Genomic DNA, 27,807 nt, shown 5'->3' on the forward strand with positions numbered 1-27,807 from the left:
AAAAAATATATATATATGTTATCTTTCTAAATTAGTAATATTTATTAATATTCAACACATCTATTAAACACAGTTGTTTGGGGTGCAATGGTGAGCAAAGGCAATACAGTCCCACTTAAAGGACTTAAAGAAAGGCAGGTAGATAATTAAACCAACAAATTGTGCTAAATGCTGTGAGAACAACAGTAGAGAGTACCTGGGAGCACTTTACCTATTTCAGGGAGGTGGGAACAAAGAAAACATCCTGAAAGAAGTGCCATTTAAAACTGAAGGAAAGGATGAGTGAAACATACAAGTGAACTGAAGTGGAAGAGAGTTCCAGGCACAGAGAACATCATGCGGAAGGCCTGCACATAGTATACACAAGGACCTGAAAAAGCTGAGCTGAAGGAGGGGACTGAAACAGGGCAGAGATATTGCTGCAAGAGCAGGTAACATAAAAACCCTAGATTCTATTCTATGGGCAGTGGGTAGCCACTGAATTGTTTAAAGAAATAAGTGATATGATCAGATTTGTACTTAGAAGGCTCGCTCTGATTATAATATGAAACATATATTAGAAAAGGTAAGGCTGAAGACTAAAACAAAAGTTAGACCTCAATATAAACAGAAGTAATTTGTCATTTTCAGTATTTACATGGATGTGCTGTAATCAGTTCTATGAGACCAGGGACTGTCCTCTTCAATTCTCTATTTCCAGAGTTTAATACAATATCTGGCACAAAGTATTTATTTCTTTAAAAATAACTATTAATAGTTATTAATAACAATAATGTTATCTTTAATGACTACTATATGTCACAAACTATGTTAAATGCATATTGCATTTAATTCTCAAAACGATATCATGTTATTTCATAAAGAGGGAACACTGATGCTCACAGTTTATTTGTCTAAGTTCAGTTTCTTAGCTAGTTAGTGAGGGAGTGGGATTTAACACCAGGTCGGCTGACTCCAGAGCCACGTGATCATTCATCCACAGCTGACTCATAATTTAACTAGTTATTTACTGCTTAAAGTACATTCAGGTTTTTTTCTATTTTTGCTATTATCAATAATACAATGATGAAATCTCTTCAAACATCACTCTTTACTCGTTACCTCATTAGTGTAAAATCTTAGATGCTGCGATTATGAGCCACAGGCCTGGTGCATTATACATTTGCATACATATTACAAAATTGCTCTTCAGAAAAGTTGTTCAATTTTGTACAAATAGAAGCAGTATATTGGAACACTTGTTAACCATTACCAATATTGAATGTACTGATCTTTGCCAACCCAATGACCTCCAAAAATATCTCATTTTGATTGTAGTTTACATATCATTAGTGTTAATATTGATAATTTTTCCAAGTTTTTAAAAATTTAAAAAATATATATATTTATTGATTCCAGAGAGAGAAACATCACTGTAAGAGAAGGATCAATATGAGAGAAATATCAATCAGCTGCCTCGCACACATGCCCCAACGGGGGGGACCTAACCCGTAACCTAGGTATGTGCCCGGAACAGGAATCAAACCTGAGACCTTCCAGTGCAAGGGCTGATGATCTAACCAAGTGAGTTGCACTGGCTGGGAAGTTTCCACATGTTTACAAGTCATTTTTATTTTCTTTTAATTCCTGGTCATACCTTTTGCCCATGTTTTAACAATATTTATGTAGTTTATTTTTATTTTATTTTTTAAAGTTTTAATATTTAATCTTTATTATAGTTTTTTCCATTACCATTTAGTCCCCTTATACCACTCTCCTCTTTATGTATTTTGAATTTTAACTTTTTCAGTGTTATAAACATTTACAAATAATGTAATCCTGGTTTTTTTTAAAAAAAATTTATTGATTTTAGAGAGAGACAAAGGAGGAAGGAGGGAGGGAGAAGAAGGGGGAAGGAAGAGAGAGAGCGGGACAGAGAGACAGACAGACAGAGAGACACTGATGTGTTATTCCACTTATTTATGCATTCATTGGTTGCTTCCTGTATGTGTCCTGATGAGAGATCGAACCCACAACGTTGGCATATCAGGACAACACTCTAACCACCTGACCTACTCGGCTAGGGCTGTGATCTTAGTTTCTGTTTGTTGTGTAACCTTGCTACGATTTTATGGCACATTGAAGTTTTACATTTTTATGTGAAACTTACTGATCCTTTTTTTATAGTTTCCTAACTGTCTCATGATTATAAAAGTTATACCCACATTTTCTTCTAATCTTTTAGTATTTTAATAGCTTTCATTTTTAGCACTAAATCTAATCTATTTAGGATTAATTCTGATGAAAGAAGTGTGGTAAGGGATTCAGTTATTTTTTAAATGGCTATGCAGATTATTGGATAGATAAAACTTTAAAGTATATAATAATTGCAAGATGATCCAAGGCACTAATGTTAAGTCTAATACTAGGCAGAGAATATTTTCCTGCCAAGACGGAACCTTCTTTCTTTCTACATATGTGTAGAAACATATAAGCTTCCCAATCCCTAAGCAACAAAGAAATAACTCAAGTGTGCTATTTAAATATAATTTCTTTTGCACTAATTTATCATCTGTAACTTAGTTTTCCCCACTGTAATGCTAACTAGTAATACTAAGGTGATGTATCTCTTTATTTTAACTTAGTAAAATAAATTTAAATCCTTAAGTATGAGATGTTTTAAGCTTTAGTGAACTAACAGAAAAATTATTTTTTATAAGTAATACCAAAAGTAACCTATAGACACTAAAGAAATAGTTTAAATCAACAATAGGAAAATTACCTTAAAACCAACTTAGTGAAATTCTGCTTTTAAAAAAATGTTCATTTACAGCATAAAAATATTTATTGAAAAAATACAGAGCATACAGAAAACCCCAAAGAAAAAGTCTGTCATATTAGGATGCATACAGTAAAACCAGTAACAAATTGATGGCAGCACAATAAGACAATAAGACAATAGTTTCATATTTACAAAAAAAATCATGTTGACTTCCATAATGTTGCTAAAAATGATGTGTTAATAGTTAAACATGACTAGGCTCTGACTATTTACTTTTTAATGAGCATTAGAATCATCTTTTCAGAGATAAGACTTGGATTTACAGATTTATGTAATCCTGAAGTATAAGAGAGAACAAGAACTGTAACAAAGTTCTTAGTAACTTTAAAAAAAAACTGTAAAACTGTCTTTGCAAAGAATGACTTAGAGAAAGAGCAAACCTACTCGATGCAAGCAGTTAATAACTAGGTCAAATCACACATATAACCAAAATGCAGGTTAATATTTATTTTTCAAAAAACTCTACTCACACTAATCATTTTAGACTAAAACAGAAACACATAATTTAGGCTATAAAGATATATTTAGAAACCTGAATACATTATTGTTAGGTGTAATAAAGAAAAAATTCCTATAGCATTTTGGTACTGAATTCTTCTGAAGATATCCAGGCAGGAGTTAGGAAACAAACAAGATTTATAGATCATTCTGAGGACTGTCTCACTCCATATTCCTTTTAAAATACTTAAATAGTTAATTAAAAAAAAATTATTTACCTGACCACTACCAGAAGTTGCCATGTTGATTTCTGCCACTCCCTGACCTTCATTCTGCCGCTCAGCTTCATGTGAGCCAGCTTCATGCTTGTTCTGAGATGACCTCTGTTAATACGGAGTTAACATCATTACGTACAAAAACGGTGTATGCTTTTTTAGCTCACAGATATCTTTCCTTTCTTGTTTTGAAGCTCTAATGCATCAATTATACAGATTTACAAAGGCTCATGGAACTGCACTTCAGACTTTATAACCTCCAGCATGGTTGGCAGTCGACTATTTGGTAAAAGGAAAGTGAAGTGTATCCCTTGAGCATTAGAGCTGCACAAGACAAAGGATTTTCTGACGCACAGAAACACCATCCTCCACCAGCTGTGCTCACATCACTATCAGGAATATAACCCAACTAGAACGAATAACTGTCTTTTCTGCAAGGTCACATGATTCTGGCATTTAATGGAACTGCAAATATAACAGTTAAACTATTACCTAAGCTTATAAATACCTTCTGTGTAAGTATACTTATACCTAGAATATATATACATTTGCTAATAAAAATCATATGAAACAAATATATAAGCTCTTAGATTCTGATATAAATAAAACTAAAAACCTTTTTTACTGTAACCACCATCTGTTATATGAAATGAAAATGACAGATTATACCTAGTAAAAGCAGTCATTTCAAATAGATTATACCCAGTACAAAGCAGTCACTTTGTAAAAATAACACTGCAGAATCAAAGAAAATAATTTTCCCATTATCTCTTATAGAAACAATCGTTAATGTGATTACTCTAGGAAAATGACACTCTAAAATAAAAATTATGCTTTAAAAAAATGTGACATAATAATGGATAATTATCTTACAAAATGGCTTCCACTGGGACTTCTTTAAACATCAAGCTTTCCCAGACCATTTAAAATGTGACTTAAAAATTAATTTCCATGCAACATTTCCACCAATAAACTAGTATAGTTATATGTAGGCTACAATGCAGGCAATCACAATAATTCAGAAATAGAAGAAAAAATAGTGTCATCTGAAAAATCATACTATAAAATTTAACAAAAATCAACAAAAGTAGACACACAGAGTCAATCTAGAAACAAAATAAATCAAAACCCATGAAAACCACAAAGATCTGACACTAACATAATTGAAGATGTCAATGTTAAAGTAATTACTAAGCATCTGCTGTGTTAGTTACTTGCATTATGTGCTAACGGATACAGTGCCAGTAAAACCAGACATTGTTCTATGTACTCTTGGAGCTTATAGTCAGGGACACTAACAAATACGAAAAATAACAAAGTTAAAACTCTGACAAGTCCTCCGAAAGAAGAGTACAAGATGCTATAAGAATACATAATGGAAGGAGTCATATGGTCTAGGAGTTTTGGAACAGCTCTCTTAGGAAGTGCTATTTGAACTGAGATCTGAAGAATAAATAGAAGTTTTAGGAAAAGGGACATGGGTAGAGGATGAAGGTTTTAGATAAACAGAAGATCATATGCAAAGAACCCAAGGTGGAAGGAAGAACAGTTTGTCCCATTACGTAAGTGCAGAAAGTAGAACAAAAAGATAATGAAATAATCTTACTAATTTTGTTTAATTTTAGTATAATTCTCAGATAGTATTCTTGTCCACATAACTAATACTACTATATTAATGAGAAAAATTGCATGTAAACAGATTATTTAAAGTCAATTTATAAGTAGCCTAAGTAAATAGGAAACGGAGATCATTTGGAGGCTAATGCATTAATCCAAGTATGAGACGATTGTACTTTGAACCAGGGAAGCAGTGATGGAGATAAAAGGAGTAGAGTCAGATAAAGCTGAAGGACCTGGTGATAGATTGGATCTGGTGAGTGGAGGAAGAGATCTGGTGTCAAGAATTACCTCTATGTTCCTTAGCTCATGCAACTGAATAATTATGGTGTCAATCACAAAGACTGATAATAACTTAAGGAGAATAAGGGTTTCTGAAAGAGGTGGTAAGAAGAGCACAGGAATAAATCACTGATTATGTTTTAGATATGTTAGATCTAAAGTGTCTTTAAAACATCTAAGTGGAGATGCAGAGTAGGCATGTAGATTTAAATGTCTGGAGCTCACAGCTAGAGAAATGAACCTGAGAGCCGACAGGTGGTAACTGAAGCCCTAAGCACAAATGAGATAGTGTTAGGGAGAGACAATCCACAGAAAAGAGAAATAAACCTTAAGGAATGCCTATAATTAATGTCCACATAAAGGAACATGAGCCTTCAAAGGCCAAAGAGATGGGAAGAAACCAAAACAAGTACTGCCATAGATGCCAAGAGAAGAATATTTCAAACAATAGGAAGTATTCAATAATATGAAAAGTATCAAGATGAAGACTGAAAATGTCAATTTAGTTAACAATATGGGAATCACTGATAGTCCATGTTAGTGGAACTATGGGAGCAGAAATTACTGTAGATTGGCTTGTCTTAAAGTGAATGGCGGGAAGGCAAGGTAGACTTGGAGGCTAGAAACACCTTTGGAGTGGGGATTGGGAAAAGACAATGAGGGAGAATCGGGGAGACAGATGGAGAAACACAGTTGCAGGGCGAGGTGGGATTGAGGAAGGTTCATTTTATATCTTTAAACATAAGATTTGAGCCTGTTTAAATGCCCATGGAAGGGTTCCATAGAAGAAGAAGAAAATATATTTGAGAGAAAAGAGATGAGTAAAAATTTCCTGAAAAGGCAGGAGTTAAAAATCCAAAGTGCAGGAAGGAAGACGGAATGTTTCCTGGTAGGAAGGAGAGGTAGTTCCTAAAATGGCTACTGTTTTTTCCTGTGAAGGAGGTGGAATTATTAGAGGGAGGAAGATAAGGGTTGAAATGCTTATTTCCAATAGAGGGAGAATGGGGGAGCCAGAGAAACAGTACGTGTGCAGGACTGCCAGGACTATTTGTGATGGTGATGATGATAAATATGTGTTTATTATGCATTTATCACTTGTCACTGATTAATTTATTTAACCTCATACCAACTCTATGAGGCAGTTTGTTATTATCCCCATTTTACAGGTTAAGAAACTGAGACACAGAGAAGATGTATATTTAGCCTTAGGTTACATACCTAGTAAACGACAGAGCCAGAGCTGGGGTCACAACCCAGGCGGTCTTATTCCAGAGCCCCAAATAATAAACATTTAACACTTATTACCTTTATTTTCTTTCCTCCTTATTTACTTCCCTTTGTTTTTTCATTGATCCTAGGCTACTGGCCTTCCTGTAGTCTCTGATCACTGATCCAAACTAGTTCTAACATTGTGGGCAAAAAGGCTTTTCTGAATCCTATGAAAAAATAATCTTAACTAGCTCCCTCATTTCTATTGTTGCCAGATACTAATGCAAAGTATTCTGGCCTAGTATTAAAAAAAATTTTTTTTTGTTGAGGTATTTACATACCACACAATTCACTCATTTTAAGTGTATAATTCAATTATTTTAAGTAAGTTTACTGAGCATCACCATAATCCAGTTTTTGAACATGTGCATTATTCTAGTTAAGATCCCTTGTTCTCATTTAGAGTTAATCCTCATTATTGCCTACAGTTCTGGGCAACTACCTTCTGTCTTCTTAAATTTCCCTTTTCTGGACATTTCTTACAAATGGAACATGTGGCCTTAGTGCCTGTCTTCTTTTACTTAGCATGTTTTTGAGGTTCATCCACACAGTAGTGTTTGTCATCAATTTGTTTCTTCTTATTGTCAAACAGTATTCCACTTTAAGGCTATACCACATTTGTATATCATTTGTATTTATTCACCAGGTGATATGCTGTAGCAATGTTTCTACTTCTGGGCTAGTATGAATAATACTGCAATAAACATTCAGGTTAGAGTCTTTGTGTAGACATGTGTTTCATCTCTCTTGGACAGATACCTAGAAGAATAATTAGTGGGTCATGTGGTACTTCATGTTTAATATTCTGAGGAACTGTCAGACTGTTTTCCAAGTGGCTATACTATTTTACAGTCTCACCAGCACTGTATTTATTCACATCCTTGCCAATGCTTATTACTGTCTTTCTGATTACTGCCATACTAATGGATGTGAAGTGGTATCTCATTGTGGTTTTGATTTGTATTTCCCTAATGACTAATGATGTTGAGCATGTTTTCATATGTTTATTAACCATTCCTGTATCTTTTGTGGTGCAATATCTATTCAAATGTTTTGTCCATTTTTAAATTGAGCTGTCTCCTTATTAATGAGTTGTGAGAGTACCCTGCATAGAATTTAAAAAAATATTTCATACTGGGTATTATCTAGAGTTTTAAAAAACCATATTACAATTTTCCTCACAGTTCCTTAATAACCTCTCAGGAAGAATACACAAGTAAGTGGTAGCATTGGTTGCCTTATATATCTTTCTGCATGGAGTTTGAATCATGTGCAATAATTACACCCCTTGAATTATGTCCAGCATTTAGACACTAATCCAGAGTTGTTAGAAGGTAAGACAAAGATGGTGTGATAAACAATACACTTAGTGGTGGAGAAACTATTTGGCAGAAATTTTTCCTTGTCTACATGCATGTGAACTAATTTATAGGTGTCAAATCCCCAGTTTTCTCCATTTTCTAGATTCTCTAATTAGAAAAATGATATAATGGAATAAAGAAACTTCAAAACAGCAGAATTAAAAAAAAAAGCATTTTGATTCTTTCTTAAATGTGACATGGCATCTACCTTTAGTTTGTATTCACTGAACTATTAGACTAAATGTAACAACTTTAGGCTATTACTTATGTAACCACTTTTATAACACAAAGAAACAAGAAGAGATTGGATCACAAGGACAGCCCCAAATCCAATGATATAAGTCAAAGTTCTGAACAAATACAAAAACCAGTAAGAAGTCCTCAACCTGCATTACACTTATAACCATGCTGGAAAATGAAGACTGCTATTAACAAATGACAATTTTTTTTAAGGAATTTCCAGAGGCTGGAGTGTTGATAAAATTTGAAACTGGCTGGGAATCTATTATACTGAGTAAATGATAACAAAAACAAAGTCAGTATAGTAATATTATTAGCAGTTAAAAGTAAAATGCACATGTAGTAAGGAGGGATATTTCATACAAATAAAAGATTCAATCAACTAGGGAAAAATGTGACTACTGAATTACAAATATAAAAAAAAAAAACCTGTTAGTTGTAGCCAAACAGCAATAATCAGAATATGAGATTGGGGTAGGCGGATGACTACCTATAATTAAAGAGGCTAGAAAAACAACAGAGGCAAAAATCTCAAAGCAGAAGATACCAAGCAAAAATATAAGATGTAGTGCTGCTCAGTAAAAACAAAAGCTGTCTCTTAAAAATTAGTATTTGGATGATGGTTTCTTTAGCTGTGAAGAAGCTTTTTAATTTGATGTAGTCCCATTTGTCTATTTTTTCCTTTCTTTCTCTAGCCCTAGGATATAATATCAGCAAAAATATTGCTATGCAAGATATCTGAAATTTTACTGCCTGTTTTCCTCTAGGATTTTTATGGTAGCATGATTTAATATTTAAATCTTTTATCCATTCTGAGTTTATTCTGATGTATGGTGTAAGCTGGTGGTCCAGTTCTCCCAACACCATTCATTGAAGAGGCTGTCTTTTCTCCACTGTATGCTCTTGCCTCTTTTGTTAAGTATTAATTGACCATAAAGACCTGGGTTTATTTCTGGGCTCTCTATTTTGTTCTATTGATCTCTGTTTCTGTTCTTATGCCCGGTACCAGACTGTTTTGATTACAATAGTCTTGTAGTACAGTATGATATCAGGTATTGTGATCCCTCCAACTTTGTCCTTCTTTCTTAAGATTGCTGAGGTTATTTGGCATCATTTTGGTTCCATATAAATTTTTGGAATATTTGTTCTAGATCTGTGAAATATGCCATTGGTATCTTAATAGGAATTGCACTGAATCTACAGATTTCTTTGGGTAGTATGGACATTTTACTGATGTTAATTCTTCTAATCTATGAACAGGGTATATGCTTCCATTTATTTGTATCTTCCTCAATTTCTTTCTTTAGTGTCCTCTAGTTGTCCAAGTACAGCTCTTTTACCTCCTGGTTAAATTTATTCCTAGGTGCTTTTTTCTTTTCTTTTTTCAATAGTAAATGGGATTCTTGTCTTAGTTTCTCTTTCTGATAGTTCATTATTGTTGTATAAAATTGTCATCAATTTCTTTCTTCTTCTTTTTTTTTTAAGAGAGGAAGAGAAACAGCAATGCGTGGCTGCCTCTCATGCAACCCCTACTCGGGACCTAGCCTGCAACCCAGGCATGCGTCCTGACTGGGAATTGAACCAGCGACCCTTTGGTTTGCAGGCTGGCACTCAATCCACGGAGCCACACCAGCCAGGGCTAAAAATGTCATCAGTTTCTGCATATTGACTTGGTATCCTGCTACTGTGCTGAATTCATTTATTAGGTTGAGTAGATTTTTTGGTGGAGCCTACAGGGTTTTCTATGTATAATATCATGTCATCTGTGAATAATGACAATGGGCAAAGGCTCTGAATAGACACTTCTCCAAGGAGGACATACAGATGGCCCAATAACATGAAAAAATGCTCAACATCACTAGCCATCAGAAATATGCAAATTAAAACCACAATGAGACATCACTTCACATCTGTCAGAATGGCCATCATCAATAAAAAACAAACAAGTGCAGGTCAGGTTATGGCGAAAGGGAACACTGTTGGTGGGAGTGCAGACCGGTGCAGCCACTGTGGAAAACAGTGTGGAATTTCCTCAGAAAACTAAAAATGGAACTGCCTTTTGACCCAGGAATTCTATTGCTGGGAATATACCCTAAGAATTCCGAAACACCAATTCCAAAGTATTTATGCACCCCCATGTTCATAGTAGCACTATTCGTAATAGCCAAGATTTGGGAACAGCTTAAGTACCTATCAGTAGATGAGTGGATTAAAAAAAACTATGGTACATCTACACAATGGAATACTATGCAGCAGAGAGACAGAAGGAGTTCTAGCCTTTTGAAAAAGCATGGATGGAACTGGAGACTCTTATGGTTAGTGAAATAAGACAGGACGTGAAAGACAAATACCATATGATCTCCCTTAAAAGAGGAATCTAATGAACAAAATAAACTAATGACCAAAATAGAACCAGAGGCATAGAATCATAGAACAGACTGACAGATGTAAGAGGGGAGGCAGAAGATGGGAAGTGATTGAGATGGTGAAGGGATTATTGTTCAAAGAACATATATGCAGGACCCGTGGACATGGACGATGGTCAGGGGACTGATTATGGGAGTGGGGCCGGGCTGGGTGGAGGTGGGGTGAAGGAGAAAAAGTGGGACAAAAGGAATAGCATAAAAAAATAAAACATTACAAAAATAATATTTAAAATAAGATGTAGTCTTCTCCAAAGAGGACATAAAGATGGCTACTGGACAGACATATAAAAAGATGTTCAGTGTTACTAATCATCAGAAAAATGCCAATTAAAACCACAATGAGATACTATCTCACACTTATCATCAATAAATCAACAAACAAGTGGTGGCAAAAATGTGGAAAAAACAAAACCTTTGTGCACTATTGGTGGGAATGCAGACTAGTGCAGCCACTAAGGAAAACAGTATGAAGGTTTCTCAAATAAATTAAAAGTGGAACTACATTATAACCCAGCAGATTCCACTTCTAGGTATATATCCAAAGAAACCAGAAACACTAATTCTAAAGGATATATGCACCTCTATGTTCACTGCAGCATTACTTACAATAGCCAAGTACCCAATAGTGGCTAGAAAAGTGTGGTGCGGGGAGGGGACAAGATGGCAGAGGAGTGGATGGAAGTCACACTGATCTCCTCCCAGGAACAGTTTGGAAATACAACTAAATTGTGGAGAAATCACTCAGAAAAAACAACTGAACAATAGTGAGAGAAAAGTCTTATAACCTCGGACAGAAAGAAGAATCAACTTTAGCACAACCTGACTGGTAAAGGAGTGCAGTGGGGACTCAAGGAGGCTGGCTGGGCACCCATGGACAGCAGTGGCAGAGGGATCTTTAAATGGCCAGTTGGATCCCTCTGAGAAGAGTGTGATCTAAATCATAAGTGGGGATCCCCGGCCTATAGCACCAGAGCACAAAAAGCACACAGATAACAGCCAGCTGCGACAAGCAGCAGGGTTGCTCTTTGCCAGAGATGGGAGGCTTGAGATACAAAGGGCCAAAGCATAAATTTTTATTTACAGCCACTTACCCTGGGCTCTGGCAAAGGCGAGGGCAAAGTGGGCCACAGACACCTGAGGAAAGACTGGGGGAGGAGGCTTTGGGGGAGAGAACTGAGGGAGTAGCTGGCAGGATCCTGGCACTGAGTTATCCCGCATATGGCAGAAGCCATCTTGTTCAGGCAGACCACTCCCCTGAGCGGGAGCAGAATGAGAGGAAACAATAGCCCTGCCCCCAGGAGGGACTCTGCTCTGCCTTATAATGCCTAAGCCTGATTGCTGAGTGCAGAGTGACTAGATTAACAACTGAAGGAGACAGCCATAGAGCAGATTCCTGGAAGTCTCAGACTGCCTAAGGTCAGACGGGGTCAACATCTGACATCATCAGAGGCAGATCCAGAAAGAAGAAACAGTGGTAAACACTAGAGGATACTGAGATGAAATCCACTGTGGTCTTCTCCATGATTTGTGATATTTTCTTTACTACATAGCTTTTTAATGTTCATTTTGGGTCCATCAAGTTTGTGCATATTAAGTGATTAGATTTTATATTAACAGTCTATTTCTCTTCTTTCTTACAATAGTCTTAATCTCTTTACAGCCTTATTAATACTGGTTCGTTTGCTGTTGATAGTGGGATTGCAGGGGAGTTATTTTTGCAGATGTATTTCTTTCCTGGTCTTTGTGGTTTTGTCCTGGCAGCACCTGCACAAAAACATGCAAGATGTGGTGGGCAGAGTGACCCTCAGTCAACTAGCCAGAGGGTAGGACCCATCAAAGAATGACCAAACAAAAATCAAAACCCAACTACTTCCAGAGAGCCAACATAAATGGCATAAAAGGCATCCAAAGACAAGCAAGTTCAGGAGATGAGGGAGAATGCACCACTGTATCTCATAGGTCTCCTATCATAGAAGTTCACACCACAAAGTAAGGAAGTCAAGACAGATCAACTTAAGAAGTAGAAGCAAAAAAGAAGAGTCTCACAAATAATGGAAAGACAAAAACCTCCCCCTCCATCGAAGGGAAAGAAATAATCCCCAGAAAGAGAACTAAATAAAATAGAGGCAAGTAAACTATCAGATATGGAGTTCAAAACAATGGTTCTAGGGAAGCTCGATCAGCTCAGTGAGCTCAGAGAGAGTATTACCAAAACTACAGGGAAACTGAGAGGAACTTACTGCAAACTGTATCAGCATGAAAAAGGACACAGAATCTATCAATGAGGCAAGAGAAATTGAAGAATACAAATTCTGAATTGAAAAACACAGTAGAAGGAATCAAAAGCAGGCTAGATGAAGCTGAGGACCAAATCAGCGAGCTGGAGGACAAGGTAGAAAACAGCTCCCAGAAAGAGCAAGAAAATGGAAAACCCTCAAAAAGAATGAACAAGTATTTAGGGAAATGCAGTACAACCTGAAACGTAGTAATATCCATATAATAGGGATACCAGAAGGAGAAGAAGAGGAGCAAGGGATAGAGAACCTGTTTGAAAAAGTAATGATGGAAAACTTCCCTAATTGGAGGAGAGAAAAAGTCATGCAAGTCCAGGAAGCACAGACGGTCCCATTCAAGAGGAACCCAATGAGGCCCACTCCAAGACATATCATCATCAAAATGGCAAATATCAAAGACAAACAGAGAATCCTAAAGGCAGCAAGGGAGAAACAGGTAATAACATAAAAGTGAGGCCCGGTACGGCTAGCAGCTGACTTCTCAACAGAAACACTACAAGCCAGAAGGGAATGCAAGAAATATTCCAAGTAATGAAAGCAACAGCCTGCAACCAAGACTACTCTACTCAGCAAGGTTCTCAATTAAAATGGAAGGTGAAATAAGGAATTTCCCAGACAAAGGAAGACTAAAAGAATACAGCTCTACCAAATCAGCACTGCAAGATATGCTAAAGTGTCTGCTTTAAGAAGATGAAGAAAAAGAGTGTTAGAGAGAGGAACACAGGTACAAAGGGAAAAAATGAGTAAGTACCTATCTGTAATAACTTTAAACGTAAATGGATTAAATTCTCCAATCTAAAGACAAAGTGTAGCTGAATGTATTAGAAAACATGACTCGCATATATGCTGCCTACAAGAGGCCCATCTCAGAACAAAGGACCTGCACAGACTGAAAGTAAAGGGATGGAAAAAAATATTCCAAGAAAATGGACAGGAACAAAAGCCAAGGTAGTAATATTTATATCAGACAAAATAGATTTTAAAACAAAGGCCATAAAAGGAGACACAGAAGGACACTTTATATTACTCAAAGGAAGAATCCATCAAAAAGACATAAACATTGTAAACCTATATGCACCCAACATAGGAGCAACCAAATATATACGGAAAATCTTGGAGGACTTCAAGAAAGACATAGACGGCAACACACTGATAGTAGGGGATTTTAACACCCCACTGACAACAATGGATAGATCTTCCAAACAAAACATCAACAAGGATATTGTGGAACTGAACGATGCATTGGATCAAATGGTCTTAACTGACATATATAGACCCTTTCATCCCCAAGAAGCAAAATACACATTCTTTTCAAATGTACATGGAACATTTTCAAAGACAGACAACATGATACGACAAAACAAGCCTCTAACAAAAAAGTCAGGAAAACTGAAATCATAACAAGCATTTTCTTGGACCACAAGGCCCTGAAACTAGAAACCAACCTCAAGGAAAAAACTCAAAAACATTTAAACTCATGGGGACTGAATAGCATGGTATTAAACAATGGATGGGTCAATAATGAGATCAAAGAATTAATCAAAAAGTTTCTGGAAACAAATGAAAGTGAACACACCTCAGTCCAAAACCTATGGGACACAGCAAAGGCAGTCCTGAGAAGGAAGTTCATAGCAATACAGGACTACCTAAAAAATATAGAAACATTTCAAATAACCTAACCCTACATCGTCAAGAACTGGAGAAACAACAACAAACAAAGCCCAGAGTGAGTAGAAGGGAGGAAATAATCAAGATCAGAGCAGAACTGAATTTTACACACACACACACACACACACACACACACACACACACACACACACACACCCACCCCCTCCCACCCACCCCCCCGCAATTCAAAAGGATCAACAAATCCAGGAGCTGGTTCTTTGAAAAGATAACAAAATCAACAAGCCTTTAAAGCAGACTCATCAAGGAAAAAAGGGAGAGTACCCAAATAAATAATATCAGAAATGAAAGAGGAGAAATAACAACTGATACCACAGAAATACAAAGGACTATAAGAAATTACTATGAACAATTATATACAAAGAAATGTGAAAACCAGGGTGAAACAGACAAATTTCTAGAAAAATATACCCTTCCAACACTGAATGAAGAAGAAACGGAAAGCATGAACAGACCCTAACAGCTGGTGAAATTGAAGCAGTAATCAAAAAACTCCCTGCACACAAAAGTCATGTACCGAATGGTTTCACAGGAGTATTTTACAAAACATTTAAGGAAGAGCTAACCCCTGTCCTTCTCAAACTATTCCAAAAAATCCAAGAAGAGGGAAGACTCCCAAACTCTTTTTATGAGGTCAGCATCATCCTAATCCCTAAACCAGAGAAAGATACAACAAAGAAAGAAAACTACAGGCTAACATTGCTGATGAACATAGACGCTAAAATCCTCAACAAAATATTGGCAAACCTCACCCAGAAATACATTAAAAAGATCATCCACCATGATCAAATGGGATTTATCCCCAGGATCCAAGGATGTTTCAATATTCATAATCAATATACATATCACATAAACAAAAGACAAAAACCACGTGATTGTATCAATAGATGCAGAAAAAGTGTTTGATAAGGTATAGCATCCATTTATGATAAAAACACTCAGCAAAGTGGGAGTAAAGGGGGCATACCTTAACATAATAAAGGCCATATATGGAAAACCTACAACCAACATCATACTCAATGGGCGAAAACTAAAAGCTTTTCCACTAAGATTGGGAACAAGACAAGGTTTTACACTTTTACCACTTCTATTCAACATAGTATTGGAAGTCCTAGTCACAGCGATCAGACAAGAAAATAAAATAAAAGGCAGCCAAATTGGAAAGAAGGAAGTAAAACTGTCATTGTTTGCAGATGACATGATAGTGTACATATAAAACCCCACAGACTTCACCAAGAAACCACTTGACCTAATAAGTGAATTTGGCCAAACAGTGGGATATAAAGTCAATATTCAGAAATTGAAGGCATTTTTGTACACCAGCAATGAAATATCAGAATCAGAAATCAGGAAAATAATCCCACTTGCTATAGCAACAAGAAAAATACAGTATCTAGGAATAAATTTAACCAAAGAGGTAAAAGACCTGTACTCAGAAAACTACACAACACCAAAGAAAGAAATTAAGGAATACACAAATAAATGGAAGCATATACCATGTTCATGGACTGAAAGAATTAACATCATCAAAATGTCCATACACCCCAAAGCAATTTATAGATTAAAAGCAATCTCTATTAAAATACCAATGACGTATTTCACAGATATAGAACAAATATTTTAAAAATTTATATGGAACCATAAACGACCCTGAATAGCTGCAGCAATTTTGAGAACGAAGAACAAACTACTTCTTTGAGGGATTACAATGCCTGATATCAAACTATATTACAAGACCACTGTAATCAAAACAGTCAGGTACTGGCATAAGAACAGACACAGATCAATGGAACAGAATAGAGAGCCCAGAAATAAACCTATGTTTCTATGATCAATTAATATTTGACAAAGGGGGCATAAGTATAAAATGAGTAAAAATAGCCTCTTCAACGAATGGTGTTGGGAGATCTGTACAGCTACATGCAAAAAAAAAAATGAAATTTGAGCACCAACTTGCACCATACACAAAAGTAAACTCAAGACGGATAAAAGACTTAAATATAAGTTGCGACAGCGTAAAAGATCTAGAGGAGAACATAGGCAGGACTCTCAAATATTCCACACAGCAATTATTTTCACCGATATGTCTCCTACAGCAAGGGATGTGAAGGAAAGAATAAACAAATGGGACTTCATCAAAGTAAGAAGCTTCTGCACGGCTAAAGAAAACAGCAAAATGAAAAGGGAACCACCATATGGGAAAATATATTTACCAATGATACCTTGGAGAAGGGTCTGATCTCCAAAATATATAAAGAATTCATATGACTCCACTCCAGGAAGACGAACAATCCAATTAAAAAATGGGCAACGGACCTGAACAGACACTTCTCCAAGGACATACACAGGGCCCAGAGACATATGAAAGGATGCTCAGCATCACTAGCCATCAGAGAAATGCAAACTAAAATCACAATAAGAAACCACTTCACACCAGTCAGAATGGCCATCATAAACAAATCAACAAACAACAAGTGCTGGGGAGGTTGTGGAGAAAAGAGAACCCTAGTACACTGTTGGTGAGAATGCAGACTAGTGCAGCCACTGTGGAAAACAGTTTGGAATTTCCTCAATAAGCTAAAAATGGAACTGCCTTTTGACCCAGCAATCCACTGGTGGAATTATATCCTAAGAATCCCAGAACACCAATTCAAAAGAACCTATGCACCCCAATGTTCATAGCAGCACAATTTACAATAGCCAAGTGCTGGAAGCAACCTAAGTCCCCATCAGTAAATGAGTGGATCAAAAAACCATGGTGTGTTCACACAATGGAATACTATGCAGCAGAAATAAAGGAAGAGCTACTACCCTTTGTGACAAAATAGATGGAACAGGAGAGCATTATGCTAAGTGAAATAAGCCAGGGGATGAAAGACAAATACCATGTGATCTCACATATAAGTGGAACCTAATCAACAAAACAAACAAGCAAACAAAATATAACCAGGAACATTGAAAGAAAAAACAAACTGACAGTAACAAGAGGAGAGGTTGCAGGGGGGTAACGGGGAAAAGAAGGGGAAGAGTCAAGTCAAGGAACATGTATAAAGGGCCCATGGACAAAGCTGAAGTGGGGAAAGCTTGAAGGTAGGAGGTGGGGGTGGGTGGGGCAGGGGACAGAGGTGGCGGGAAAATGGAGACAAATGTATTTGAACAATGAAAAAAATAAAAAAAGTAATTAAAAGTAAGTAAGTAAATTCTAGGGGGGGGAAACACCATGGTGCGTGTATACAACGAAATATTACTTGGCCATAAAAAAGAATGAAATCTTGCCATTTGCTACAGCGTGGATGAACTATTAATGATAGGTGAAATAAGTCAATCAGAGAAAGACAAATACCATATAATTTCACTTGCATATGAAATCTAAAGAACAAAATAAATAAAGTTGAAAGATTCATAGATACAGAGAAATAAATGATGGTTGCCAGAGGGAAGGGTAGTAAAAAAGGTGAAGGGATTAATAAGTACAAATTAGTGGTTACAAAATAGTTATGGGAATAGAAAGTACAGCACAGGGAACGTAGTAAATCATATGGTAATTGCTACGTAAGATGCCAGCTGGGTACTGGAAATACTGGAGGGAACACCTTGTAAAGTATGTGACTGTCTAACCAATATGCTATACACCTGAAAGTAATACAAAATAATATTCAATGCAGATTGTAATTAAAAAAATAAAAATGATGTAATAAATTTGATCAAGAGGAAAAAAGAACACAGATAAACTACACCTGGAAGCCAAAGGGCTCCTAACGACCAGAATACTGCATACAATAATGCCAAAGGAACTGAAAAAGGAGCAAAGAGATACTGTTTTTGTTCTGTTTTGTCCTTAAAATCAACATTCTAAAATGTACACTTATTCTTTGTATTACAAATATGGTTTATATTAGTTTAACGCAGCCAGGTTTAACTGCTTTAGGAGTATGACTATTGTACTTAAAACTGCCTGCTTAATAAATACATGTTTCCACACATTTCAAAGTCAGATATACTGAAGACAAAGTTCCTAAGATATTTAAAAAGTCAGGCATAGATGAAAACATTCTTAGAAAACAACAAATGAACTAATAAACTTCTAGACTCTACTCCTTAAAAAATTACACTTTTAACGTTACAAACAGTTGTTTTCCCTGCGTACATGGGTAGAAAAACGTGCTGGTGATGACAGAACACGTCAAATTGTTTTGTATACCAAAGTTTTCTCTCATTTTAAAAACATAGTTACAATAAAAAAAATCAAAACAAAAGGCCAAACTAGAAAAACAAGGAAACATTCAGGATGGCTATATGCATGCTCAAATTATTTCTCATGCACATGTGTGTGTGTGTCTTTTTAAAAAATGGGATTAGAGTGTGCATACTATTTTTATAATGTAAGCAATTTTAAATATAGATGCTTCATCATATTTTTAGTAATTGCACAGGGTTAGCCAAAATGTTTGTTGAGTTTTTTCAGTAAAATAAAATACTTTTTTTTTCATTTTTACCAATAATTTTATTGCTTTGGGTATTTTGAGTATGTCGGCTATCTCCTATGTGGTATACCCCTGATTGTTCTCAATTAATGTCTTGATTTGATTGCTCTCTACTTCAGCTAGTCTGACCGTAGCTGTGGAGCACTGTGCAGCGAGAAATCTCCAGCACAAAACTTCGCAAACCACTTTTGACATATTCGATCAGTCACAGCACCTTCTCCATACACTGTGTAAATGTTTTTTTACATTTCAGTTGCATTTTTACTTTTCTTGAAATAATAAAGCATAATATGCTAAAAATGTTGCTTATTTTCTTTCATCTTCACTATTAATGTGGCTACACAAAAATTAACCAATTTTGGTTAAGTTTTTAAAAAAATGCAAGCTGATGTAACAGCTGTCTCAATACAATCTAACAAAACTGTTCCAAATGAAGTCACAGACAACTAAGTGTTCCTGGTGCCATCTTATTAAAAAAAAACAACCACACAAAACAAACGAACTTTTTGGCCAACCCAATATTTACATGATGGCAGTGTGCTGATGTTTCATTCTATGCATTCTCTTTTTTCCCCATATGGCCTGTGATGTTGAATCCGAACCCGGCTGTGCATTTGAAATGTTCCTGTTCTTCCTTATATACTGAGCCAATTTTTCTTAGTAACAATTCTGTTCTTTACTGTTCAATGTGGTTTTTTATTAGCTTAAAAAAATCCTTTTAGTCCTTCTTTACCCATTTTCCTTTACATTTCATCCTGATACCACTTCATTCTACTGTTTCCTTATGACAATGCTCTTACTGCATAGACAAGTCTTCCTGTAGTTGACTGAAGTAAAAATTTTCTGAAAACTTATTTTTTTTGAGCCTTCCAGGTGCTACTCTTTTCCTTACTCAGCAGTAGTTTATTTAAGGTTTTCTTTTTCTTCACTTATAAACAAAATTTTCTTTTTATTCACCTATAAAACAAGGTGAGAAGTGCCCACATTCAGTGGCTGTCAACTGGTGAGGGGATGGTTTTTAAACTTACACTCTCCAACCTCTCCATGGTGATCAAAATTTAATTTCAGATATTTACTTGCAGGGTTGACAGATATGCACAAGACCCAGTAACACTCAGTTTCTAGCAGGTATGAATATACTGTATTTGTGTTTCACCAAAATAGTACTTTACCCTTACTCCCTACTCTATACTGTCTCCCATGCTTTGTCTTGTGGTCAATGATACTATATTACACATGGCTTTTCCCAGCATTTTGATGTCTCTAAGTTCCTATCAAGTTCTTTACTAATCATCATTATCAAGGTGTAATTATTAAGCCAATCTGGACTGTAGAGGAGATTAAGTATAAATATCTTCTAAATTATGTCTTTGGCTCTTCTAAAAATATTTTCTTTTTATCAAAGTTACATATGCAAATTGTTTAAATAATCATTAGTTCTAAAGACTCATGACAATAGAGGTCTCTCATATTTGCCTGCCCTGACCCATTTCCTATTCTTTTTTTTTTTAAAGATTTTATTTACTTATTTTTAGAGAGGAGAAAGAGAGGAAGAGAAACATCAATGTGTGGTTGCCTTCCACACACCCCCAAATGGGCACCTGGCCTGCAACCCAGGCATGCGACCTGACTGGGAACTGACCCGGTGACCCTTTGGTTCACATGCCAGCACTCAATCCACTGAGCCACACCAGCCAGGACCCATTTTCTATTCTTTAAAGGTAAACATTTCATCAGAGGATTTTTAGGAGGTAAGGGGACACTTACTTCTCTTTATAAATAACCTGTTTGAATTGCTAGTTCTGCAATTTTCCGTTTAATACATCATTTATTGATTTCCTATTATGTAAGATGAGGACTAGGTTCTCTTTTACCACCATCCCACCCTCAACACCACAATCATCCTAACTGTCCATCCTTCCAATATTGCTTTATAGTTAGATTTTTTTTTTTCACTACTTGCATTATTGCACCTATTAAATTCTAATCATGGCTGACAGGTGCCATACTATGATTGTTTTCCTTTACAACTTCTTGCTGTCCATGGGGTTAAGTGTTACCATTTTTGTTTTGTGCAAATGGTGTCATGTACTTAGGATGTCATCAGTTTCCCTCCTACTGTGTAAATTTTGTTTCAATACATTCAAAAACATTAAGTAGTCTACTGATTTCATCTTCTTAGGTTCATGTCTCTTGGAATCTTCTCAATCGTTCCAATATGGACTGGTTACTTTCTCTACCATTTGTCTTGGATTCTCCATCTTCATTCTGGGCAGTCTTTCATCTCTTTGTTTTGTATTATATTCTTTAACATTTTAATTATGATGCGTCTTGTTGTGGGCTACTTTGTGTCCATCTTGTTTGGGACTCTCTCTGCTTCCTGGATTTGCATGTCTATTTCCTTTACTAAATTCGGGAGGTTTTCTTTATTTTTTCAAATAGATTTCGAATTTCTTGCTCTTTCTCTTCTCTTTCTGGCACCCCTATGATGTGGATGTTGCAATGCCTGAACTTGTCCCAGAGGCTGCTTACACTATCCTCAATTTTTTGGATTCTTGTTTTCCTGATTGGTTGTTTTTTTCTTCCTTATATTCTAAATCATTGATTTGATTCTCAGCTTCATTCACTCTACTGTTGTTCCCCTGTAAACTGTTCTTTATTTCAATCAGTGTATCCTTAGATTCTGGTTGGATCTTTTTTTTGTGGTTGAGGTCCTCACTAAGTTCTTTGAGCATCCTTATAAACAGTGTTTTGTACTCTGTATCTGATAGATTGCTTATCTCCATTTCGTTTAGTTCTTTTTCTGGAGTTTTGATCTGTTCTTTCATTTGGGCCATGTTTTTTTTGTTTCCTCACTTTGGCAGCCTCCTTACATTTGTTTCTATGTATTAGGTAGAGCTGTTAAGACTCCCTGTGTTGGTAATGTGGCCTAATGTAGTAGGTGTCCTGTAGAGTCCAGTAGCACAGCCTCTCATTATCACCCAAGCTGGGTTCTCAGGGTGCACCTTTCATGTGGGCTGAGCACACCCTCCTCTTGTGGTTGAGCCTTGATTGCTGTTGGCAGGTCAATGGGAGGGATTTACCCAGGCCAGTCAGCTGCAATAACAGGCTGTGACCATGGACCACCAACCTCTGCCTCCGGGGAGGATTAGTTGTGCAGGGGCAGGGTGTTCCAACATGGTCTGTAGCTGTCCACTGGGTGTGGAGGCTCTGGTGTTTCTTGGGTTGTGTGGGCCCAGGTTAGCCCCCTCCTGTGTTATGCCTGTGACCACCCTGAATGAGCTATAAAGCAATCTGAGATGGCTGCTACTTGTGCTGGGCTTGGATACTCCCAGGTGAAGCCCAGCTGTGAATCTAGGTTGGCTGCTGCTAGTGCCAGGCCTAGGGCCATTCAGCAAGAGGTACATGGACTTGGGGCTCACTGAAGCTGGCTGTTGCTTGTTTGGGGGGATTTAGGAAGTTGTGAAGCATGAGCCAAGACCAGTCATTCATATGGAAAACCCATAGTTATAAGTTTGGGTGGGCCCCTAGGTTGGGTGGGACAGAATCTCAGGGGATCTCCAGGGTGGGCAAACAGTGTTAGCTAGGAGGATTGAGTCTCAAATATGGCACCCACCTGTCAGCTCTGTGGAGGGCTCTGAAAAGGGACAATGGCCTCTGCCCACCTCTTTGTCTTGAAGAAAGCTGACCCCAGCTCCTGCCTCAATGCCAGTAACTTCAGTTCCCCCCTATATGTCATTGGTACCTTTTAAGCTGCTATCTCAGTGCTGGACTCAGATGGAATACGTCTGAGTAAGTCCCTGTGTGGGTGCTTTAAGAGGAACTCCCTGGGACTCTAGAAGTTTATTCTACTGACTCAATTCTCACTGATTTTTGCAGCCAGAAGTTTTGGGGACCTATCTTGCTGGCAGTGGAACCCTGGGCTGGGGGGCCTGGTGTGGGGCTGGGACTCCTTGCTCCTGAGATATCCTTCCTGAATTTTTATCAATCACATGTGGATGTGCGACCAGCCTGTTCTGCATCTGTGCCCCTCCTACCAGTCTGGATGGATGTAGTTTCTTTAATTTTGTAGTTGTCAGATTTTCATTCAACTGAATTTTGATAGTTGTGAGTGATGGCTGTTCTACAGTTTAGTTGTAGTTTTCATGTGGTTGTGCCTAAATTTTTAATTGTCCTAAAGTTATAACAAAATCAAAGTAGTCTAAGTTTTTGATAATTTAATTTCATGAAAAAACTTATAAAGTATCTCCATTCTCTAGAACATCTACATTTCAATGATGCCACATTATTTTCTTTTCTTAGCATAACTACCTACATTTATACCTGCAAACAATAAAGATAATTTACTAACCTCTGCTTCTGTTGCTTGGGACTGTAAAAGCTGTCGTATACGAAGTATGTCCTTCTCTATTTGTTGAATTCTGGTTACTCTTCGCTAAAATAAAATAAGTGACCAAATTAGATCTATTTTTATTGATGACATTAGTGTAAATAATCATACTATGGCTACCACTTAACATCTCAGGATCATGCCAGACAATTCTTATAAGTTAGATATTTATATCTATCCACACACTAATGACATTAGGTTCAGTTCAATTTTTTTGAGCCAAAATCAATATTTTAATAATGCAAATTTAACCTTTTGTATTTTTTTCCATTACCATTTAGTCCCCTTATACTCCCAACCCCCAGCAATCACCAGTGTTGCCCATGTCCATGAGTCCTTTTTCAGTTCAATTTTTTAATACATCTAACTTAACAATAGATATATAGCTCTGCTTAGCAAAATGGTACAAATGTATGTCAAACTGTATCATGCACACAGGGTGAAAGTTTGGTATTTATGCTATTCTCAAAAAATATTTCAACAAAGAGAAAATTACACCTAAAATTAATCTTTGATATTATATTAATCAGATAATATAATAAATTTATATAAAACATCGTATGCTTGTAAAGGGAAAGAGCATCTAACTTGTTTTAATAAACACTAGGGTTTAAACAGTACGATTAACCTTCCCCAAAGTTATTCCTATTACAAGTCAGTAGCACTTTCAAATTTAGCTTTCCGAATAACTACTGTAGATAAACATTATTTTTATTCCCAGCACTGGGATCACAATAAGGGTTAAGCTTTTGTTTACCCACAATCCTGAGACCATCAAGTGAACAGAAAGCAGTAACTACAGATCAAATAATGTGGAATTAAAACTATGGAAAAAGTATATTTAGAAAAACTAGACTTTGCTTTAATTTTTATAAATATTAGTCAAAGTGGGAAAAACCAATTCATTTATATATAAAAACCTTGCAAACTGAAATTGTTTTTAATTAGCTTTATGATAAATCAAATATATAGGTTTTAAAAATAAGTATTGCCAATGTTGTATCATTTTCTGAACTAAATTTCTAGATGACATCCTCATATCTAGGTATGAAAAACTGTATTATGAGTAACTGTCTTGATGGGGGAAAAATGTCATAAACTAGATGTTTCAAACATTTTTTTGATTATTAAGCCTTCTCAATAAACGATTTCTGAGCATGTATACCCCAATAGATAAATAAAAGTACTATAACAAATAGCTTTAAGTACATATAGTTATAAAACTTATAAAGAAAACTAACCCTTTGATCGTATCTAGTTTTGCTTAAATAGCCATGTCTTCCTTTTCTTATTATCATTGTAAAAATGTTTATTGCTGCTATTATCCAACATCATGGTAAACACAGAAGAGCTCAAAGAAGTGCTTACACACATACACACAAAAATCTTTACAGAATTCTTCCCTCCCTTCCTTTGTAACTCTACAGTTTATGCTGATTCTCTCTATCATAGTTCGGAAATAGTTAACATAAATCATATTCTCTAATAAACAAATCTTACCTAATCTAATTTATATCATGAAAACAAACTCAAGGAGATGTGCCTGTACATTTGGTAACTTTCCAAAAGTACTGCAAAGATGAGTGATCACTTCTACAACCAGATGGTAAATATTTCCTGGTTTTACAGAAAGTACCACGCACACATAATTACTGGCTTTGTAGTATTTGATTAGCTAGCTCCCTTCCACCAATGAAGTCTTAAATTTAAAATTTAATGCTTAGACGATGAAAATGGAAATTATATCTAATATTTCTCTCTCTAACTCTACATTTCTGTATTACCAATATGTCACTAAATCCTGAAGTAATTCTATGCCTTAACGTCCACTGAAGTGGATGATTTCTGACATGGCAATGCTTGTGCTTTTGTTTCTCAACATGGGAATAGAAGAGGACAATAGTATTTTTCTTTTCCTATAGGAAAAATACTTTTCCTATATGACAATCTTGAATATTTATGAGATGATGTTTAATAAAAAGTGCTTAATTTTTCAAGAGTACTGAGTTGGAATGACTTTGAAAAACAAATTTTAAAAAATTACAATAGTAATACAGTTCCATACAGATTCAGGATAACCTCAACAAATTAGGAATGGCGAATAAATTAACTTGATAAAGGATATTTATCATAAATCTTGTGTAAACAAAATACTTAATGGTGACATTACAGAATCCCTTTTAAAGTCAAGACAAGACAAAGAAGATCAGCATCACTGCTTATTAGAGCTCTTACACAATACAAAGAAAAAACAAAGTACTGAAAAAGATACAATTGTCATTAATACTATGACAGTTTACATGGAAATTAAAAAAAAAATCTTAGGCTAATGAAACAATCTAATCACTGAGTTCAGGAAGATTACTGGATACTTACTAATTAAATATAATTTAGTAATGCAATTAAAGAAAATCCCATTCACAACAGCAACACAAACTATAACATATATAGGAATCTTTTAAAAAACATGTAATAGCTTTATGAAGAATATTAAAAAGCTTTATTGAAGCACATATCTTAAGACCTAAAGGAATAGAGAGATATAAAATTAATAACAATACCTAATATTTACTGTGTGTTTATTTATGTACAACATTCTAAGTACTTTGACATGTATTAAATCACTTAATCCTTACATTTTACAGTTTATCATTATCTGTATTCTTTAAAACTCTTTTTTAAAAGATTTTATTTTATTTTTAGAGAGAGGGAGAGGGAGGGAGAAAGAGAGGGAGATCTGGCCCACAACTCAGGCATGTGTCCTGACTGGGAATCAAACCAACAACGGCTTTGGTTCGCAGGTTGGCACACAATCCACTGAGCACACAATCCACTGAGCACACCAGCCAGGGAATTTCTTTTTTTAACTTTCCTAAAAACCTAAAAAAAAAAAATCCTCACACGTGGATACGTTTATTGATCTTAGAGAGGAAGGGGGAGGGGGAGAGAGAGAGAAACACATTGATGTGAGAAACATTGACAGGCCACCTCCTGTATGCACCCCAACTGGGGAACGAACCCGCACCCTAGGTATGTGCCCTGACTAGGGTCTGAACACACAGCCTCTTGGTGCATAGGATTAGGCTTCAACCAACTGAGCCACCTGGCCCGGGCTTATCATTATCTGTATTTTAAAACTGAGGCAAAGACTTTACCCAAGATCACAGTGCTGGTAAGTTAGAGTCTAAGATTAAAAGCCAGGTTTGGCTCCAGTTCATCCTTTCAACCAAGAAGGCTCAGTACTGTAAAGATAAATTCTCCTCAAATTAATTTATAAATTCAATGTAACTCAAATCGAAAGCCCAAAAGGATTTTCTTTGAATTAGACAAGCTGATACAAAATTTCAAATGGGAGAGTAATGAGACAGTATAACCACATTTTTACAAACAATAGAGAAACTCACCCTTCCTGGGTACCAAGACTGACAATACTAGAGCAAATAAAACAAATGTGGTACCAGTGTAGGCACTGAGAAACTAAAATAGACTAATGAAATACAGTCCAGATATATCCAGAAAAAAAATCAACTTAGCATATGCCAGAGATGGCATTACTAATCAGTGCACAAATAATGGAGTATCCAATAAGGAAATAGTGGAGTATCCAATAAATGATAATGAGAAACTACTCAATATAAATACGCATATATCTGCATGTAAGTGTATGCACATGTGATTATATAATCAATATATTAATAATCATTAATATATTATATTTAAATAGCAAATATAATGTTATTTAAATATATTGATTTATATTAAATAATTACATATTTTTAAAATGTGTATGTATGTACACAATTAGAGCTATACCTCCATACCATACATAATAGCAAATCTGAGATGAATTAAAGACCTAATTGTAAAAATAAAACAGTAAAACTATCAGAAATTATAGGGGGGTACCTTTATGACTTCAGTACAGAAAACGATGTTTAAATAGGTCATAGCACAAATGTGGCAATATAATTAATTTAGCTTTATAATAAAACTAGTTTTTATCACAAAGCTAAAATAGGTACTCAGTTTGGCAGGGAAGGGTTGTAATATATATTATCTATAACAGGGTGGTATCAAGAAGATATTAAAACATCTCTCAAATACTTTAGAATGAGACATTTAACATAACAGAAAATGGTAAAGATATGACTAGAAAGAAAATCCAAAATTCTAATAAATATATGAAAAGATATTTAACTTCAGTAGCATACAAGGAAGTATAAA

The 27,807-nt window shown here is 35.8% G+C and overlaps 1 protein-coding gene across 8 annotated transcripts in view; it reads right to left on the reverse strand.

Annotated features, from left to right (window-relative positions):
* Positions 1-27,807, reverse strand: part of APC (APC regulator of WNT signaling pathway) — a 144,629-nt gene that overhangs the window by 40,552 nt on the left and 76,270 nt on the right. For all 8 annotated transcript variants that reach the window (XM_054589969.1, XM_054589967.1, XM_054589965.1 and 5 more), the window contains 2 exons: positions 23,545-23,628; positions 3,538-3,642 (listed from right to left, as the gene is read on the reverse strand). In XM_054589969.1, coding sequence (XP_054445944.1) covers positions 3,538-3,642; positions 23,545-23,628 — 189 coding nt within the window. The remainder of the gene's footprint in view (positions 1-3,537; positions 3,643-23,544; positions 23,629-27,807) is intronic.

This window comes from Pteronotus mesoamericanus, unplaced genomic scaffold, assembly GCF_021234165.1.
Source record: "Pteronotus mesoamericanus isolate MK-2021 breed Mesoamerican mustached bat unplaced genomic scaffold, CSHL_Meso_final scaffold_167, whole genome shotgun sequence".
In the NCBI taxonomy this organism is placed as follows: domain Eukaryota; kingdom Metazoa; phylum Chordata; class Mammalia; order Chiroptera; family Mormoopidae; genus Pteronotus; species Pteronotus mesoamericanus.